The sequence below is a fragment of the Varanus komodoensis genome, unplaced genomic scaffold (genome assembly GCF_004798865.1).
Source record: "Varanus komodoensis strain SLA01 unplaced genomic scaffold, ASM479886v1 scaffold8, whole genome shotgun sequence".
In the NCBI taxonomy this organism is placed as follows: domain Eukaryota; kingdom Metazoa; phylum Chordata; class Lepidosauria; order Squamata; family Varanidae; genus Varanus; species Varanus komodoensis.
The window spans coordinates 32,702,528-32,719,873 of record NW_025336481.1 but is presented as its reverse complement, the minus strand read 5'-3'; the positions used below and the strand labels follow the sequence as shown (position 1 = coordinate 32,719,873).

At 38.0% G+C, this 17,346-nt stretch overlaps 1 protein-coding gene across 11 annotated transcripts in view; it reads left to right on the top strand.

Annotated features, from left to right (window-relative positions):
- The window catches only part of FAT1 (FAT atypical cadherin 1), a 127,114-nt gene that overhangs the window by 48,187 nt on the left and 61,581 nt on the right, over positions 1-17,346 (top strand). For all 11 annotated transcript variants that reach the window (XM_044455259.1, XM_044455258.1, XM_044455249.1 and 8 more), the window contains exon 4: positions 13,947-14,008. In XM_044455259.1, coding sequence (XP_044311194.1) covers positions 13,947-14,008 — 62 coding nt within the window. The remainder of the gene's footprint in view (positions 1-13,946; positions 14,009-17,346) is intronic.

Sequence of the window (17,346 nt, the reverse complement as noted above, 5' to 3'; positions counted from 1 at the left end):
ACAGGAAGGAGGGCCTTCTCCAAGGTAGCCCCTAAATTATGGAATGATCTGTCTACTGAAGTCTTCCTAGCACCATCTTTACTAACTTTTTGGCACAAGGTTAAGACCATCCTCTTTGCTGAGGTATTTATTAACTCATGGGGATCGGCCAGGGTATTGCAGGCCTAACTTTTTTTTTTTTTGGAATTGTGTTGTAGTTCAATTTATTTGTTGCTGTTGTTCACTACCCAGTAAGCTTAAGTTGCTGGGAAGAATAGTAAATAAATAAGCAAATAAGTCTGAACATGTAATAAGGTCTTCCTTGAACCATACCACTTCAGAGTCCTAGAGGAGAATCATATTTAAACGTTTTCCACACAAAACCTTCTTGCATATAAAAATTTGATGCCTCAGCTATTCTCTTTCTCTCTAACATGCTTGGAATGGGAAGCATTTCAATCTGTGTTCTCAGTAACTTCAGAGAAGTCCTTTATTTCTTTATTGGATGTGTAGCCCACCTTTACACCAGAAAATGATACTCAAGGCAGCTTAGTCTTCTGTGATGGAGTGCAATCTTTCTAGCACTTGTTTTATAGTATGTTTCAACCATTTGAGATCTGGAAATCTGTTTCTAATCTTGAGTAGTTGGTGTGGGAGTTGTTCTGGTGGTGTCAGCAGTTTCATCAAACCCCATGGTTGTTGATGATGATGATGATGCTGATGATGATTTTATTTAAACTTTATACCACCAATAGCTGAGGCTCCCCAGATGGTTATTGAAAGGTAAAAGTAGTTGAAGCGAGTCTCTAGAATGCGATTTGCAAGCAATAAATATAATATTCAGATTGGCTGGTCATCTCAGCATTTCTGTTAATCATTTGGAATAATCTTGAACTTGAAACAATTTGGCCATATTGCAAAGATAATTTGGACATTTTGTCATCTTAATGTGGGTGTTTTTTATTTGTTCTGCAAGTGCTGAGCTGTTACAGTTTCAAGAACTGTAGCCTGTATATGAAATTTCTGTTGAAATGAAAATGATATATCATGTATATTAATCATATAAATATTTGTAACCAGCAACTTTCAGACGAAATGTAAATTGTTTCACTAATACAAATCCACAGTTTTCTATCCTGCATTTAATCTTGTCAGTGAAGATAAAACTGTGGAGGGGCAGAGGATGAGGAGAAAGCCAAGCTAAGATTAACTGCAGAACTTTAGTCATCATACAGTCTTGAAAGAAGCTATCTGTCTGTCTGCTTCATAGGTTTTATCCTTGAATCATCTGTCTTAAAGCATGATTTATCCCATTCATTAGCTTTTCAGACAGTTTCTTTTACTCCCTTTGTCATTTAACTGGTGGATTAAGCTTAAATTTTGCATCAGGTCTCCCAGTGCAGACAGTCTTCCATTTTTTCCCCTACATTGGTACCTGCATTGTTGGATGGTCCTGTGCATTCACCCATCCTCCTGTAGGGAGATATACTGGTTGCTTGCATGTTTCTTTTGGTAATATGTAGCAATAAAAGACATAGCTTTCAAATATTATTGATCTGCGCATACCATGCAAGTTTGACAGTTGCCATCCTAGATTATATAGCTACCTGCTGCTTTTGAAGTTACTAACAAAGATCTATTAGAAAAAAATCAAAAGGTGCATCTTGTCTTATCTTTTTCCAGTTTACTTACCGATATCTGTCTTCAGTTTGGAAAGTTCAACTATGGTTTAATGAAAAACCTCTTTAAAAGAAAAATGAAGATACAAAGCTCTTACTTCATTTTACTTTCTATATGCATTTATCTTTTAAAGGGTTTTTTTCCTGCTTTCATCTGGTTAAAAACGGGAAATAGTTTAAAGTGCCCCTGTTTTCACTTGCAGAAGTATACACACAGAGAAGAGAGACTCAAGTGAGCTGTGGATAAAGTTGTAAACAGGGAACATAGAATCTACTATGTAATTTGCATCCAGTAATACTACATTTAGATTAATTTGTTTTAAAAAGGCTCGTGTGAAATGATGCATTAAAAAATGTCCACTCTTTACAAAATAGCTGTTTTTCATTTCTTTCCTACAGTGTTTCCTCCTATATTAAGAAAGTTGTGTGTGCAAATCCTATTTTTGGTGGGGTTGAGGGCATCTTTTTTATTTAGAACAAGTTGCATCTTTTGGTCTCCTTTCTCTTTGAAGGAGAACATTCATAAGCACCACATGAAATTAGAAGACAATGGCTGCAATTTAAGCCTCCCAGATTGCAATGGCTCAGCCATATGAGCTTTTTGAATTCAAGTGGAGAGGAGGAAAGCCTTGTTAATTACCTGGGGACACAACTATTGCACATGGCAATTCACAGATAAAAATGGTTGATTGACTCCCCACTTCCCCATGGAGCTGCCTCTGAATCTTCTTTAAATGTAGATGGGGCAACACAGCAGTGCTTTTTTACAGGATGAGAAACAGGACTTACCAGATGCTGGGGAGGGCATTTCGCAGTGAAGCTTACAACTACCTTGTCTTCCTGGTAATAGATGCATAGTCACTTGTTTTTATTTAAAAACAAAGAGTGCTGCTTTGGCCTGAAGAACTGCCTAATCCACGCAGCATAATATGTTTATTAGACCAGTTTAGTGTTCAGAAAAATGTGCAAGATGTTCTCCGGATTGCTTCATCAGGCGAGAAGTTACATGGTATACATACATGTTTGGAGTGGGGAGAAGAGACTACTAGCTTATTTATCTATTAAATACATTCAGCTTCCCCATAGCAAGTTCTCTGAGATGCTCACAAAACAAGTACAACAATCAGAATAAATATGAAACAGTAACAACTGCTAAACACAAAACAAAACACACAGAAGACAAGGACTAGACAATAAAGTGTGTCTAATTTCAAAAGCCTGATGAACAGGGAAATGCTTACCTAGCACCAGAAAGATGGAGAGTCTGGTCCAGGTTGCAAAGGTTGTTCTACAGTCATGTTCCCACTGCCAGAGCAGCCCTCTTTCTAGTGGTCAGGTGCTCTGCTGCATTGGGAAGGGCTACTCAAAGCAAGGTCACTGAAAATGATTTCAAAGTACAGGCATACACATGTGGAAGAAGGCAGCCTGTCTGAGAATCTGCTTTCCAAAGTGCAGATTGGTTTAAAGGTTTAAACCACTATTTTAAATTAGGCTCAGAAAAGGACTAGGAGCCAAAGGACTAGGAGCCAGTGTAGTTAACAAAGCACATGTGTAACATGGTCAAATTGTCCCATCCCATGTAATAATCTCGGCAGCTTTGTTCTGCAGGATCTGGATAATTTTAAGGCAGCATCGTATATTGCAGGGGCGACCAGTCAGACTTGCTCAACAGAAGAGCCACATATGGTAAAGGTCGGATGTTTGAGTGCCACAAGTGGGAAAGTGGGTATCCAAATTTCTCTGCAGTGAGCATACAATTTGTATTAACCACTGCTTCCTCCATATACTGTTAGTTAGTGGGTCATTCATCAGTTTGGATTCTTCCTTCCACACTGTTTAAGTCTAAATTTGTTCTTTTACCTGAAGAAAAAGACAACAAAACTATGCATTTGCTAGTTCAGTGAGCCTCATTACATTGCTAAATGGTGAGAATTCTGGTCGTTAGCTCACTTGTTTTGATTATGTGTCTGTTTCAAAAACTACGCATGTGGACAAAGTTTCATAATGTTGTATGTTCCCATTGATCTTTTTCTTCTTATTTAGAAATAAATAGTGTTCTTACTCTCTTTATTTTATCAGTATTCTTTAAAGTATGCTTAGTACCTTAGTGAACTATATCTGTTGTATTGAATGAGCTTAGGAATATTTTAAACAAAGCACTTGTATTACTGTTAATGACAGTGGAGAATTCTCCCAACAAGATTTACTAGCATCTGTTCATCCTTAGAGTACTAAGTCATAAAATGTAGGAAGCCAACAGTAGATCTACTCTTGCAAGCTTAATTCCGCTATCATCTTACCACTCTTCTGACCCTTCAGGTCAACTGTGGTAGGTGATCTGAAGACTGAGAGAAGTGAAATAGGAAATGGGTGCAGCTGCAAACAACTTCCGATAACATGAGGAAACAACTTAGTGAGGAAATAAAAAGCCTGTGCTTGCAAAATAGCCTCATGTAGAGGAAACCTTTATTGTTTAATGAGCTGAGGTTTTATATTTCCAACAGCAAATTTAGATAAGCTATTACATTTCCATCTATCTGTGTTTCTTTGTTCACCTTGCTTTAAAAATGGGTTATATTTTTCCTGCCTCTGATTTACTGCATACATTTATGATTTCTAAATCCTTTTTTCAGTTTAGTAGATAAGATTATTCAGTCGTAGAGTTTTAGACTCCCAGATATAATGCACTGAAAGACAGTGAGCACATCAGTGTGAACCACTATGAGGGAGCAGTCAAATATACTAGTAATATATCATAAGACAGTTTAAGAGACTATACTTGGTTGGAAAGCAATGTTGAACAGTAAATATTGATTTAAGTCTTTCCAGTGTATGTTCATGCACAATTAATAGACAGCATTTGTATTAGAAAAACAACCTGTGCAGCAGGAGTACATCTTTGGATTTTCACACAGGGGAGAAAAGTATTGCTTTTGTTTGACTCTGTGTTATTTATTGTTTGTACAAGCAGAAGAGAAAAGGGCAAAATGTGTCTTATGTGTTGGTAATTAATAACCAATCCAAAGACAGTAGCAGCTAGCAGTGATAGTATCTGCTTTTCTTGCTGAAAGAATGTTCTTGCTGAAACATTGGTGAATTTGTCCTTTCAAACATTATTTGAATTTGGGTTCAATACTGTAGCTTTGCCAAACATACAATAAACATTCCCAGAGTATAAAAAAGAATGGTTTCCTGGAGCATATGAAGTCAGAATGTGTGAAGTTTTAGAAAAATAAGCAAGCTAATGATGGTTGGCATTCAAATATTTCTTCAAAAATGCAAAAATATCTGTGAGGGCACATAGTTCAGCAACCTTGTTAAAGCTAAGCAGGTTTGAGTTTGGGCATTGCTGGCACAGATAAATGGGCAGCCCTGCCTTGAGTTGCATTATGAAATAAGATGGGCTAAAAAGTGTAGTAAATTAAAAAAATGACTGGCCAACTCCACTGTCATTTTCCCCCTTCAGCACTCATGTCATTGTTCCTGATCTGATTTGAAATACTCCTGGCAAACCCATTCCTTCCAGTCCCTGCAAAATGTAAGAAATCCTTCATATGACCTTTGTAGGCCATGGCCCATGAAACCAAATATTTCCTGATGACGTCCTCTGTGTAGTCTGTCTTTGGAGAACATTCAAGAATTCCTCTGACTATATTGTGGATTCCAACATGAATCGGAAGGAGAGGAGAAGAGTCACTTTGTCTGATGAGTCTTGGTTGCTTTCCCCTCACATCTTGAATACATATTCCAGGAAGACAACACACCTCCCACAATGACATATTTGGTCTGTACTCAGCAGTTTCTTTCCCCTTTTCTCTCTCAGTAGGGAATCTCTAGCCACTGCTGGGATCTTTTTCTTTTTGAGTTGGTGGTTAACTTCTCTCCCACACGAGACTGAGTGTCTTCCTTAATGTTTTTTTGGATCACGGTTGGTTTTCATCTCTAGGTGACCAAAGGTGACCATCAGTAGGAAGAGACTATTATTGATTATGCCATACCAATTGCAAGATGCATCTTTATTTTGCAAGAGAAAGACAGCAAAAAGCAGATCCTCCCTCGTCCTTAGTCACCTCTCAACATATATACCCTTGCTTCCTCTTCAAATTTGTCTAAAATCTACTTTAATAGTTCATGTATTTTACATATCTACTCTTTCCCCTTCAAATAGTGACAGGAACTCCTGTTTAGTATCATTTTTCAAAATCATTGCTATTTGAAACCAGTTTTTCATGACCAGGGGGTGGAGGAGACTTTTCAATGAAAGAAGGCGATCTGGAAAAGTTGTCTCACTGGACCCTCTAGAAGCATATTCATCTATCTAAAAGAAAAAAACCTGAATGCTCATAGGCAAGTGAACTTGATGTCAAACAATGAAGCCATCAAAATAAAATTGCAAAAACAACATAAAGTGGTTAAAATATAGTTGTCAAACTACATTATGACCTTTATTATTGTGGGTTCCTTCTCATTTTCTATGTATACTTTAAACAAATTGGAGCAGATTAATGGAATGGCCTATGGAAGAAAATGAAGACAAAATAAACCCCACACAATAAAATTCATTGATTGAGCATTGCTAAAACATATGTGTAAGAGAAACAGTAGTTGTATTACAACTCCAATAGTTCATTGATTCAGATAAACCCTTATTAAATAGACATGCTGAGTCATGTATACCCAAACCATAACTAGGCACAACCTCATGTCAGTTAACCCAGTGCAGCATTCCATTGGTTGGACAAGAGAAGATAATCTAAATTATCCAAATTATCACAGCACCATCATAACTACAAGAACAGTGCTTGTGCTGCCCTAACGCTAAGAATGTTTACTTGAGAATATTGTAGAAAAGGATAATATATCTCATCAAGTAAAAAATAACACAATATTTATAGCTGTGTATATTATTATTTCTAATTTTTCTGCAGCTTTCTTAAATCTTGGTGCCCAGAACTGGACACCATATTCTATATGGGGTCTGACTAGTATATGGGAATTACTACATCTCATGATTTGGGAGTAATACTTCTGTTAATGCATCCCAAAATAGTGTTTGCCATTGTCCACAATTACTCCGAGAGCTCTTTCTTTTTCAGTTCTGTTGAGCCAAGTATTCCCCATGTTGTATTGATACATTTTGTTTCTTTTTCCTAGGTAGAGGACTTGGGACATGTCCTTACTGACTCTCATTCTGTTGCTTTCAGCATTCAGGTTTCTCAAGATCATCTTGGATCTTCATTCTGCCTTCTAGGGTGTTTGATATTCCACCTAGTTTTGTAGAGTATACATAGGACTTCCTGAAAGGAAAGTTATAGCTGGGTGTTGCCAGCATCCTGATGGGATCAAATCCCCAGATCATCTTGTTCTTTTCAGTTGCAGTGAAAATGTATGAGAGCAACCCAGAATTTATCTTGCAGGATCACAAAAGATTGCATGAAGCTAAAGTCTTAATATTTAGAAAGGTTTTAAAAAACAACATTAAATGATGGTGTTCTTGGTGGATTTTGCCCGTTTGTTACTTGATTGCTGACATGTTTTGGAAGCAATATATCCTGGAGGGAGAAGGAATAGAGACTTAATAAGGAGTTTAATGAGTCTTACAGGAGATAATGGGATTTGCATGCTCAAAAGTTTGGGATTACTTATGTATTTAAATCCTGTGAGTCCCTAAGTAGACATATTTATCTTGGTTTGTATTGTTTTATTGCAAGTAAATTTCCAGGTTGTAATCCAGCTATTCCAACTGCAGTTTTAAAATGTTTTAAAATCTTATTTTTTTAGGTCAGTTAGTTCTAGGTGATTGATTCTACTTTAACAAATTTAAAGTTAATTAAAAATAGAGATTAAAATAGCAAGCCATTCCACTTCCTCATTTATGCTTTATTGAAAGGAAAAGGTACAAAAATAAGAGTTGATTATTTTGCATTTCAGAACAGCAATTCTAAATGTATTTCTTGGAGTACATTAGATGGACTTTTCTCACAATAGACGAATACATACATTTTATTGTATCCTTTAATATAAGTAACTCCAGCTGCTAGAAAGGAATAAACTATGGGAGTAGAGTCTGTGTGCCTTTATGTTGCATTTCCCACCATGCAGAATTGCTTAAAGGAACTCTCACATGGCCATGTGTGTAGCCCTCAGGCATACTATTGAAGGATTTCCGAAATAGAAGGATTTGGAATAAATGACCCTGGCTTCTTGAGGAATTGTGTGTAAAGAGCAATATATTTTATCATTTACAAATCATTCTATGATGAAGACAGATTTGATGCCAGAAAAAAAAGGAGACATAACTTTTCGTCAGCCATGCTGCAAACCTGCTTTCACGACTGAACTGTCAGGCAAGCACACCAATAAATCAAATGTGATTCAAGACCAGCAGTCTTGATTTCTTCCTGCCTGCTCCCTCACTGCTATGGCTGCTCACACCACCAGCTGACAGCACTTAATAAATAGTGGCACTTATCATAACACTCCCATAGCCTTGACCCAAGGAGAGTCCACAAGTCCAGTGAGCTGTGTGGATCCATATCAAGAAGCCAGTTCCAACTGGTTTTCATCTCCGCCAAAGGCAGGTCTTTTGCAAAGCTAAAGTGGGTCTAAATTTCCTATTCAAGACAAGCCATCCAAATACTTTGCATCACAACAAGCAAAATATGGTAGTGGAAGGGTGTGTGTGTGTGTGTGTGTGGCGGGGAGACTGAATTACTTGCTCTCCAGCCACTAAGCTCAAAGAAAAGGCAGAGAATATCAGCTTCTCTGCTGCCAAAACAGTTTCTGGTGCTGCTAGTTGCGATTCCATTACACCATTGTTAATAAAGTGCTGCACAAATTGATTCCATACATAGAAGCCACAAGCCGGCTCAGCTATCGAGCATCCAGGCCTTCCCATTCTTGTGGTGGAAACTTTGCACGGAAACTGCCCCCTTTGGACTCAGCAGCTGCATGCTTGTTCTGAAGTGTTGTCACTTCATGCTGTGTCGTCAGTGGGTAGGAGCTGGCCCCGTGTGCTCCCGGAGGCCCTTTCCCTTGCTCATTAGTGAGCTCTTGAAGATGGCTATCATTTGGGGGAGTAAGGAAGCAAGTGAGCAGGGAAAGGGCAAGAATGACCAGCTTCTGCTACTTTTTGATTTCCCTGCATGCTTTCCTGACCATTCAGGTGTGAAGATTGCCTTTCCTATGTCACAAATGGGGTATGTTTTTATGCTATACCTGTCCTCAGCTGCACTTAAATTTGTTAGCATCATAAGAGTGTCATTTGTGAATTTATGCAAACTGTAATGCTACGGTTGCCTCACACAACTCCAATATAAAGATAGGAAACTAATTAATCTTAATGACTTTGGTTGCCTAGATTTGCTTCTCCAGTGTGTGCATCCAGTTGTTTCTTGGATACCAAGCCGATATCTTGACCCAGCTTCCCTCCTTGCACTTTGTCAGTCAAAAGAATAATTCCTGCAAAGTCAGCAGATTCTGTATCTTGACATCTGAATGCTGCTTAAAGGGACTAAGGAAGTAGCCTGACTCATAAGCACATGTATAGCCTCATGCTGTGATCTTCACAGCAGTGTTGCCAAAACTTGTTCTTATATTTCCTGGCTGCTGATAAGATAGTTGCAGTTTCTGTGAATATTGGGTATGAGATAAAGCAGTAACCTTTGATCTAACACTCAAAGTCCTCTTCCTTTTCAACATGCAAGCAAATCAAATAATTACACAAGAGTCTATTTATGATAGCTCAGCAAGTGGCCACCATATTTTACTGATAGGTGTGTTATTGGTTAGGATTGCTACTCCCTTTCACATGGCACTTAATCCCCAGACAGTTTAATTGTCCCCGATTGTTGTACTTTTATTTGGGGATGGGCGCTAGAGTTTGTTTCTATATTTTCAAGCAACAGTGTGAGAAAAAAGCATTACTTAAGCTCCAGTTAAGTCAAATACAGAATCATTCAAACTTAAAATGAAGAGTTTTCTGTAAAACATTATGCAAGATAAAGATGTCTAGGAATACGTCTCTGACTTGGAGACCTAATGGCTTTGGAGTACATATGTGAATTCCAGAACAGGACCAGCTTTAAGATAATTAATAGGACTCAGTGTGTACACAGAGGGGCATATTATAATTTTACAAGCTCTGCCAGATCAGCCTGATTTTGCTGTCATGACTACCTGTAAGGGTGATACTAGTACCACGTGGCCTGCAGCTACAAGAATATGCAAAGATGTAAATGCACTATTCTGCTCTGGAAAATTTTCTTATAAAGACCCTTCACATGTATGCTGCCAGAAACTGGAACATCCTGAGGTCTAATGCACTGGAAACCAAAGGACAGCCCTGCTAGAAGTGTAGAGTTTAAAAAAGAACTGAGAATGTATCCTGGTACTGAATTTTCAGATACTAAAATATAGCAGTTGAGGACATCTTTCCACATTTTCTGTACCTCACTGAAAATTCCGAATGTTATGTGGGCTGTTTGAATTGGGCCTGGTCCCACCTATTTCACACTGCGATATTTGAATGCACAGTCCTGAGGGAAAGAGAGGATGTTGCGAATTTCACTTTCCTTCCCTGAAGCCCACACCACTCCATACCATTCTGAGAGGCCCCCTGATCCTGCAGAATGGATTTTAAGGGCCCATAAAGGTAGATGGGATGTGAAAGCTTGAGTAGAAGGTTTTAAGGCCATGGGCTGCCCTTAGAGGTATGGGATGGCACTAGGCACATTGTGAGCCTGGAAATTTGTTTTTCGAGACCACAGCTGAACTGATCGCACAGCTTTTCACGCAAAAACCAGCTCCTGGTTACCTCATCCTTTTGCTGTTGCTACTGTTAAACCATTAGGGGTTAGAAATCCTTGGTCATTTATTGCAAATCAACCAGAGATATACCTTCTGCCAACCCCTGACCTAGGTTGGCTCAATAAGAAGTGCTTGGGTTTGTACCTTTCAGCCTAGAATTTTTAAAACTAGGATTTAGTTACAGTGTTTCAGTTGTTCAGTCTGAGAATCCTAGGAGGAAAAAAAAACTTGTTGATGGTTGTGATTCTGAGAGCATTCATTTCATTTCACTGGGAATTAGATCTGCAGTCCAGAAACCTTAACTACCTTTGCTTACGTTTATTTGTCAGTGCATTGACATTAATGGGACTAGCAGTATTTGAAAAATTTCAGGGCCAATGCCCAAAGATTAATTGCACCTTTGCAAATATGTATGATGAATGCTACATGCTTTGACAGGCTTTTCATGTGGCAAATTTTGAAACATAGTTCACTGAAGAATTACAGCAATTTGTTGCTAATATGACTTGTACATGCTACATTTTTGCAATGGGATTTTTTAAATAAGAGTTTTCCCAAGATTGCTTGCCTGTCTCACTCTATCAGCTTCAAGCCCACGCTGATGTGCATGCACTTAATATTTAAATTACAGGAACCTGTTATTCATTTAGGAAGTTTGAAATAGTTCAAGAAATTGAAGCATATCTTTTTATTAATTTTCAAATTATACATTAAAATTTGTGCTTTTCTATACCTATGTCTTGGTATTATCTATATATAACATAACTGAGGCCCAGGAGCCACATGTGGCTCTTTGAGTTTATTTCATGGGTGCCCTTGCCACTTGTGGCTTTCAAACATTTACCATTTATGACTTTTCTGTTGAGCAAATCTGGCCATCCCTGATATATAACAAGGCTATGAACTAATTACATCAAGGTGCTTTGGCATTAAATTTTACTTGTACTAGCCTCAAATATGCTGAACTCATGGAACAATTACTTCTTTACATTATAAAACACTTTTAGTGCCATCATTTATTTGTCATTTGAGATAAATATTTATTATTCAAACTTAAAATCAATCAGTTCTTCACAACTGCCACAAATCTAGAAATAGACACAGGGGTTTTAATGTAGCATTTTAGATGAAATAAACATCTCTGAAAACCTGTCCCATTCTGTTTTTATCAATAGTTAGCCTGCAATATTGTACATGTCATAGCTTGCCTACTATTGCTGATCTTTTCATAGAAAATATCCTGATAAACTTCAGACATTGGAAGCATCTTGATGCAAAAGCTGCAACATTTACTTCTTCTTTCCTACTGTTGGGCTAATCCATATTTTAAATAGCATTTTACTCATTGTCCACCCCATCACACTTTACCCTGTCATCAAATTCTCCAGCCCATAATTTTCATTAAGGTGCTATATTTTCCTTTCCACAGCATGGCATACTTTATGGATTGTCCTGTTGAGCTTCAGTGTCACACACAGAAAGCAAGAGAACCCTTAGCTCAAGGTCTTACATTATTCTTAATGTTCAGATAATTTTGTGCATTTAAATTTGAAGCAGCTGCTAGTTTTGACAAACAAAGGGACTGGAATAATTTTTAAAGAAAAATATATGCTTCCTTCATTGTTAAATCTTTTAAACAAGCAAACTGGATCATTTGGTTTTAAAATAAAAATGTATAACTGTACTATGACTGTCTTCATATTTCAGTAGTTCAAAGGAAAGATAAGCTTTAAAAAGTTGATGAACTGGTTTTGTTGGCTTGGGTTTTTAGCATAGTATTGTATTCCAGTGGGTTTGAACTGGCCCTGGCAGAGACCCAAGGCAGGCAAATCTGGGCGGTGCAATGTATCTTGAAAAGGGAAATAGGTGACTCTTTTCCTTTTGAAAGACATTTTACTCATTATTTTATTTATTGTTAATAATTAAAGATTTGATTAGATTCTTAACAACAATCAGGTTAAAAAATCAGTTTATAATCTTGTCTCAGCAGTGTTAGTTTATGCTAAAATTTGGTGGGTAAGAACATAGTTTAAATTGAGCTTTTGACAGCATCATGCCACCTATGCTGAAGCATTTTATATCCACTTGATAAATGTTCAGAGTGAGTAATTTTGTTGTCCTTCTGTTTGAAAAAATAGAAAATCTCTTTCTGTAGGTATACAGCTGGTGATGCATTTCGTCTTTGCAAACAGTCATTTTGTGTTACTTATGTTGAATGGCAAACATGCTTGTGTGTAAAGGCACTCTCGGAGCCTTGAAAAGACAAGCAAAATAAGGAACATGTTTATTCTGCTAGAGACCTTGGCAGCCTCAGGAATGGTCTACCAGATAAAACCTGTGTCACATCCTTTAACGATTGATCGTCCCACTCCCAAGTTGTGTTTTTACATGTTGCAGCCATTGCAGTACTGCAGCTTCCTATGCTACTGGTGTAAACTCAGGAGTCCACATGAGGATCCTGCCCATGCTGACATCAATCCTCTGGAACGTTGCAAGCAGAGAGAACAACTGCAACATGCTCTCCCTCCTTGCAGCATCAACAGCTTAGGACACTGAAGCACTATTGCTCTGCTTCAGATAAAACATCCCGCAAAGAGAAAGAGTCCTTCACTCCCTGAAGAGTTCAAATGTGCTGCTGAAGTCTGGCTGGGAATGTGTGTCTGTCTGGGCAGGATGAAAGGAAGATATGCAGAAGGAGCAATCCAGCAGCTACAGTGCTTGGTCTAAGATTCCTTTCAGTGGGGTTCCCTGTCTAATAGAGCTGTGATATTTAGGAAGCAATTTAATGCATTTTTAGACAGAAGGGCTGGGGGAACCCCTTACTACTCCAGCATTCACTGGGAGTAAGCAGCATACTCAGAGTTGTAGAACTGTTTTTCTGTCTGAATGTGCACTGGATTGTACCCTTAAATAAACTGCAGTCCTCTCTACTCTTACCAGTGCTTACTTTTGAGTGGACATACATTGGATTGCACAGGAAGAATAAGGTTCTTTTTAAATACTTAATCATGATTAATTGGGCAGTATAAGATAATATATAGTTATAATACAAAATGCATTTTAAAAAACCTCTCTGGAGTGGACTGAGGAGGAAATGTCAAATAGTAATTCTAGATTCACATAATGGGCAGAAAGATCTATTTACGTTTTCCCCCCTCCTTATCACTGCTTCAGTTTCCTCCCTGTATTTTTTCCAGTTTATATTGAGCTGCTCTGTGTAATTTATTGGCACTTTGAGAGTAAAAAATCGCTCTCATGTACACACACTCACAACTAACCAATAGCTAATTTGACCTTATTTTATATACACTCATACTCAAAATCCCAGTGCTAACTCTGATTCCTAGCAAGCAAGGAAATACTTTAAAAGTAATATTATAAATTGATAGCATTATTACAAAAGCATATGCTCCTGTTTATTGAAACACATCACCTGTTTCTCCCCCAGAAGAACTGACAAATTGCTTCTTTATATTGCAGGTTTAATTACAACAACATCTCGAAAACTTGACCGGGAACAGCAAGCCGAACACATTTTAGAGGTAAATTATGCTCTAATAGTCACATGGCATATATATTTATAATGTCAAGTAGATTCCCTATGTGTGACTGTATTGGGTGCTGGAATCATTGTTGTGAAGGGAGGACAAGGGAATAGAAGGAGATTTCCAATGGTAGAACTGCCTAGCCAAATTAACTTGTAATAAGTCCATTTCAGTGTGTTTTGAGACTGATTGTGTGATGTGGGTGTTTGTGTTTTAATCAGATAGTTTATCATTCTTATTTATTTAAAACATTTCTATGCCACCCCCATCACAACAAAGCCTCGGGGCGGCTCACAAAGAATGCATAAAAACATACATAAATAATAATAATAATAATATAACAATAAAAAAATGTTTAAAAACCCCCAGTGCATTCTCGGCTAAAAATTTTAAAATCCTAATTAATTCTTATGAACCATGCTGGACTTCTGCTATACTGAGGTACTGCAAAGAAGTGCTTTAAATAAAACAAACACTTGCAGCCTACTATCTAGGGAAGGGGGTTTCAAAAGCCTGAGTAAGCCCACCTAACCTTCCAAATTGGCTCTAGCTGGGGGCAATGTATATTGCCAGCCTGACCCAAGTCAGTAGGCCTCAGATTCCTCTCAAAACAGCGGAGCTGTCCCTTCCCTTCTGAAGCAGTGGGTGTCTGTCAAATGTGGGCTGAGAAAGTTCTGAGCTGATGCTCTCCCTACCCAGTTCGCTTGAAGGAGAGGGCTTCGTGTCCCAGAGTTGCATGTGACTCTTGATGGGAGGGATTTTCCCACAGTTCTTTGCATCGGATGAATGTTACAGGGTCTTCAACTACTTGTTCATTTCTTTCTGCTGTAGTACATCTATATTAAGGCATCAGATTATGAGAGTTTTGTGAAGTACCCATCCTTATTTACATTCAGGGTCCTCCATGGGATAGGCAAGAAAATTCAGCTACCAGTTATGTAATATACTCTGCCCCTAAGTTAGTTGTGACCTGTGGAGTTTCCTTTCCTTTTCTCTGAAACTAGCCACCCTATTTATAGGGCTTTTCACTCGTGTACAGTAGAAAAAAACCTGCCACAGCAGTGATCAAAATGAAAACACCTGTAAATTCAGTTACTCTTGTGAAACAGCAGTACAGTTCTAATGGCACCTTAATTTATTTAAAAGACAAAATATCTGGCTAGCACTGAATCTGTGTTGGCCCTGACAGTCCTGAGCATCCCATTCTTGCTTGTACCTCCTGAACAGTGGCAAATTAATATTATATTTTATCAGATGCCATAGGCTGAGCACTTGAAGGTTCTTTTAGGTTCACAGTAACTTTGTTTACAACATGTATTTATTTCATTTTAATACTACTCAATAGCCAAGGATATCTGGGAGGCTAACAAAAGTTTTTTAAAAATAAAAACACACACACAATTCCCTTAAAACAACAGAACCACAATAGCTATAGCAATTGAATCAGCACAGCAGCATTGCAGTGGTACAGAATAAAACACGATATTAAAAATGAAGTTAACAAATTAAACTGTTAAAATGCTGGGAGAATAAAAAGGTCTTCACCTGGCAGTGAAAAGAATCCAAAGTAGACTCCAGGAAGGGCCTCTTTGGGGATTTCACAACCAGGCCACCACCACAGAAAAGGCCCTTCTCCTGGTAGCCATCTACCTTACTTCCTTTGGAAAGGGCTTCCAGAGAAAGACCCCCCTCACCCACCAATGTCCTCAGGGTCTGGGTAGGTACATACAGAATGAGGTGATCTTTCAGATAACCTGTCCCCAAACCATATATCTGCCCTTGGTGATAGCTGTCCTGCTCTGTAAACCGAAGAGAAATCATTCCCTTAAGACACAGGAGAGGCTTCACAGCTCTAAGTACATATGTAAGGGGGTATGGAATATCTGGTGGGGAGCTTTAAGGAAAATCACATCAAGAAACCCAAGGTGAATGGGGATTTGCAGAATCTCCTGGATTCTATAATTTGGAGATGACTTCAGTTCAGCTCCCAGCTGTTCCTTATCCCTGTTCGTTCCCTAGCCTTGTATGGGGTCTCTGGTTCACTCTTTGACAATCTTACTGCTTACTCTGAGATTCTGTAATTGGAAGTTCAGGGATGAACCTGGGACTTACACATGAGAACTGTATGATCCTTTACCTGCTTGGTTCATAAGTAGCTGAGTCGAGGTGGTGCTCGGATTTTTTTCCACTGAATAAGGTATAGCTGTCCTTTGTAACTTTCTGTCTTTTATTGATTTCATTCTAGTGCAGTCCTTAAAAGTAACCTAGTGGTCTGTTTGTATGATTTGGAGAAAGCCCAGATGTTGACTTGCTGAGAGGGAGAGATAAGAAACTACCTGCCCTGCTTGTTCACTGGGCAGTTGTGCAGTCAGAACAATTGGGTGGCCATTATTTGTTAGCCCCCCTCCATATAAACCGTGGTTTGTATTCTGCTTTTAACTAAACCATGGTTTTAACTAATTATGGTTATACCAAATCATAGTTCCTTCACTTCTTATGTAATGGGGAAGATTGTTTGAAATTGAAATTAGAGTGGGAAGAAAGTGAAAGGAGAATCCCTTGTGATGATCTATGCTTAATTATGGTATGATAATCATCTGAACTGATCTTTAAGTCTGCCAAAGGTTTTGCTAGAATGACTCAAAAGGGTAAGGTGGCTTTTACAGGCACCATGTAATATGACTGTTTCTGTATACATAGTGATTTGTAAAGTGTACTATAGATATTGAGTCGTTACCACACCGCAAATGCTAAGCAAGTATAATAGGAGTTTTTTACCCACTTACATTTTTTCAAAACTACCATGTTATTTTTAGAGTAGGAGCTAATAAGATTGTGCATCCATTGTCTAATTCACCTTCATGCAAATATGAACAATGAACTGATTTATTTTCAGCAATGTGTGATGCTAAATACTCACTTTATCTCTCTTCCTCCTCATTGCTTCTTTTTCCATTGTTGACTTGAAAAGATCATGTTGCCCAAATCAATAGAATCTTAATTTGGGTACTGGAGTGCATGAAATGGGGAAAACTATTAGTAGTGTTTTTTAAAAAAAGTTGAAATGTTACAAACAGCTTTACCCCATTGTTTTGTGTTGCTATATTTAAAAAAAATGTTTTGGGATGAAGTCCAAAATATTCACAGTACAGTAGCGATATTATAAGCTGCTTCAGCCAAATGTTGTGCATCTGGCTAATTAATTGAGCATTAAAGTGTTGACCAGATGGACTGGCAAGTTTATTCCTTGTTTGCTATTAAACTGCATCCAACTTATCACTCTGGTTTGAAGAGAAACAAATATAAATATGTTGCATTATGGTTCTTGCTAACAT